Source organism: Aegilops tauschii, chromosome 2 (genome assembly GCF_002575655.3).
Source record: "Aegilops tauschii subsp. strangulata cultivar AL8/78 chromosome 2, Aet v6.0, whole genome shotgun sequence".
Taxonomy (NCBI): Eukaryota; Viridiplantae; Streptophyta; class Magnoliopsida; order Poales; family Poaceae; genus Aegilops; species Aegilops tauschii.
This window is the reverse complement of record NC_053036.3, coordinates 289,646,786-289,650,273: the sequence shown is the minus strand read 5'-3', so window position 1 is coordinate 289,650,273 and position 3,488 is coordinate 289,646,786. Positions and strand designations below refer to the sequence as shown.

At 47.3% G+C, this 3,488-nt stretch overlaps 1 protein-coding gene across 1 annotated transcript; it reads left to right on the top strand.

Annotated features, from left to right (window-relative positions):
- Window positions 1-1,961: 1,961 nt before the first annotated feature.
- Window positions 1,962-2,471, top strand: LOC141040947 (uncharacterized). The gene is made up of 2 exons (XM_073507061.1): window positions 1,962-2,119; window positions 2,222-2,471. The coding sequence occupies exons 1-2, from the start codon at window positions 1,962-1,964 to the stop codon at window positions 2,469-2,471; spliced, it is 408 nt and encodes a 135-aa protein (XP_073363162.1).
- Window positions 2,472-3,488: the final 1,017 nt, after the last annotated feature.

The following is a 3,488-nucleotide window of genomic DNA, read 5'->3' as shown; positions in this document are numbered from 1 at the left end:
AGTGCTGCATACACTAACTTCACGTTTGTTCCCAACAAAATGCCGGACTGATACAGCAAGGCAACGCCAATTTGTACAACATCAAGTAACCAGCATACACAAAATAAACAAAGCATGCACATACCAGAAGGAGGGGCCACACTTATGGGAGAACATTCAATCGGCGAATTCACTTGATGTCCTCCCTCGCCACCATGATCCTTACCACCAGGACAATGAGAGCCAATTGGTGTATCATTATGAGCAGTGCAATCACCTACTGGATTAAAAAAACCAGAAACAGAAATAATGCAAGGAACGCTGAAACCAATTGGTGTATCATTATGAGCACTGCAAACGAACGCTGACAACTAACAGAGCATAAACAAATATGCAGGATGAATTAGGAAACTAGATAAACATCAAACAAAATAAACAAAGCCAAAAATAAGCACTCCACATACCCTGAACTCCTCCTCCCACTCTGCTCGGCGAAGACATGGCGTTTGCCTGCAGCACAAGGACGAAGTGACAGATATAAGCAACAAAATCGGCGAAATCTGATGAAACCCTAGATCCACCTTGCTCTGCCTACAGAGCACACACGAGTATTGACTTCAAATCAAGATAAAATTGCCTGCCTACGGAAAAATTACACAAGCAAAAACAGCAACAGCAACTACGAGAATCACAAAACTAGACGAGGGGACGATCAAGACCCAGGCCAAGGGGAACGTACCACAAAAGAGGGGATGAACGCCGGCGGCGGTGGGGGGGAGGGGCGGCGATGGGAACGGACAGGAAAGGGCTGCGGGAGCGCAGCGGCAAGAGCTCGCGGAGAAGACAGCGACACGGAATGCAGGAATAAGGACCTCTTGAGGGAGGCGGTTCCTCGGGCGACGGCGGTTGCTGTGGGTGAAGGCGGTTTTGCTCGAGGGAGAGATGCCTTGGGAGAAACTGCAAGAGAGGACAGGGGATTGTTCTTAGTCTCTCTCCCAGTCAGCAGAGCGATGGGATCGCCTGGGAGGGACACGTAGGAGACCCGCGCGTGGCAAAGGGTCACATAAAACGGGCCGGCCCAAAAACGCCCCGGCTAAAATAAGACAGACTACATCAAAACGCACATGATGCAGTTCTCTATGAAGAACAATGAAGTTCAGACGGTAAAACAAAATAAAATACATGCAGTTGGTAAAAAGGTTAAAATCAAAAACAGCGCATGTGTTAAGAAAACGCATCCGAAAAAAAGTCTACCTTCAAATAAGTGCCACAACAAAAAAAGGGGGGCCCCAACCCCCCTACCCCTCCCGTACCAGGGACTGCAGTAAGTACACGCAAAAACAGATGCAGTACGTAGCTCTAGAAAAATACAGTGCATTTGGTTACACGAAGCAGTACGGTATAGCAATCTAGTTCCAGATTACCTACATGAATAAATACACGATCTAGTCCACAGCGAAAAACTCGTAAAATTGCGGAATACATTGTACTTTTTTAAGGGGCTGCAGCAAGGACACGCAAAAAACGGTGAAGTACACACCTGTAGACAAAATGTAGTTCTCTTTGATAGACGATGCAGTGCAGAATGATAACCAATGCAGTTCCGTTAACACGCAAGATACATATAAATGTGATAAATGCCCGTTCGCACAGAAAGTGGTGGTTAAAAAAATTACTGATCAAAAATAAAATAAAACCATGTTAAAAAAACCACGTTCGCATACAACCACCCAATCCGAGCGGTTCCATCGCCACAAACCCATGATCATAGACGCAACACCAACCCACGATCTGCACGACTGCATCGTCAGTGAGATCGTGCAGTTCATCCGATGCGGCCATCCCACCCCGCACCATCCCCTTAAATTCAGACCCCTGCCAAAGGCCTTCTCATCCACAACAACATAAGTATCCATTGCGCTGCCACCAAATCGCTCCATCACATCGATGTCCACAGAAAACACCAAGCCCTACTACCGGCGATGGCGTTCCCCGACGACTACAAGGGCATGGAGGCCCACGGCAACACCAAGTTGCACGCCATCCACACCAACGACAAGAAGCAGATGACGATCTCCCTCGTGGAGTACGAGCACCACCTCAGCCTCCAGCGCCACAAGATCGTCGACATTGATCTCGAGTACAACAACGAGCCTGAAGCGATGCAGAAACCCGCCCTCTGCTAACTCTCCGTCGGCAAGACTCAGTCGGTGCTGCTCTTCCAACTGAGCGCCGCTGAAAGGTGCACCATCTTCGACAACTTCCTCGCCGACCCCAGGTACACCTTTGCAGGCTTCTCCATCGACGGCGACAAAACCAGGCTAGAGCGCGTCAATCTGGAGGTTGCCAACTTCGTCGACATCCAGAAGGAGTGGAGGGTGCTCGAGGCAACGAAGGAGTTGGACTCCCTTGGAGATGTCTCCAGCATGCTCATCGACGACTACTACAACAACATGAAGAAGAAGATCACCAATGACAAACACAGGCGCTAGGCCACCCTGCCTCTGTCCATGAGGCACATCGAGTACGTGGAAAAGGTCGCCTATGTAGCGTACGAGATATGGAACCGCATCAACCTCACCCAGGACGGGCTTCGCCGTGCAAAGCTGGAGAAGGAGAAGCCCCCCAAGAAGTGCGCCAGGAGCAGCTGGGGACGGGGAGACGCTAACTGGTGAAGAAGAAGATGGTGCCGGCCAAGAGCCAACAATGCTAGCGTCGTTTTATAATTATCATCAAATTTGCTTTATGTTATTTGCTTATGTATCGTTAGTTTGCTTGTGATCATTTGCTTTTGCTGAACTTAGTTTGCTTGTCATGCAGAATCACTTGTAATGATGAACTTTGATTATGTTAGATTGCTTTCTGTTGAACTTAGTTTGCTGATGATGAACTTGTCGTACAAAATGCTTGTGATAATTTGTTGTCTGCTATTTGCTTATGTATCATTAGATTCGAGTAGTGCACAAAACTGACGAAGATGTAGTGTGCAAATAGGACGCATGCAGTGCAAAATGTGTACGAATGCAGTACAGACTCTGTCGAATGAAGTTTACACATACGCAACAAAGCAGTGCACGCCCCTAAATTTGAAAAAAGAATACATAAGAGCAAAAATACGAAAAGAAAAAATGCGACCTGTATATGTAGTGCGGAATATGTGAACATGCAGTACATAAGCATAATCAATGCAGTGCACGGATGATTTACTAAGCAGTGCACGCCCTTACATTTGAAAAAAGAATACATAAGAGCAAAAACACGAAAACAAAACAAGAACTGTACATGTAGTACGGAATGCGTGCACATGCAGTATAGAACCCTGATCAATGCAGTGCTTGGTTGATTTACTAAGCAGTGCACGCCCCTATATTTGAAAAATATTTAAGAGAGAAAATACAAAGAAAAATTGACCACCACAGGTGCAGCCGGCCCCAACCAGTCTCGTAGTAGGTCTAAGCCCACAGAAGGCGAGCCGTTCTGAGCCACGATGCATGGGGCCGGGCACACAT

Bases quoted from the DNA above. Each gene is read 5' to 3' on its own strand.
- LOC141040947 (XM_073507061.1), top strand. From the start codon at position 1,962: ATGGCGTTCCCCGACGACTACAAGGGCATGGAGGCCCACGGCAACACC. The intron at 2,120-2,221 runs GTACAACAACGA...CGCCGCTGAAAG, and splicing joins ATCGTCGACATTGATCTCGA to GTGCACCATCTTCGACAACT.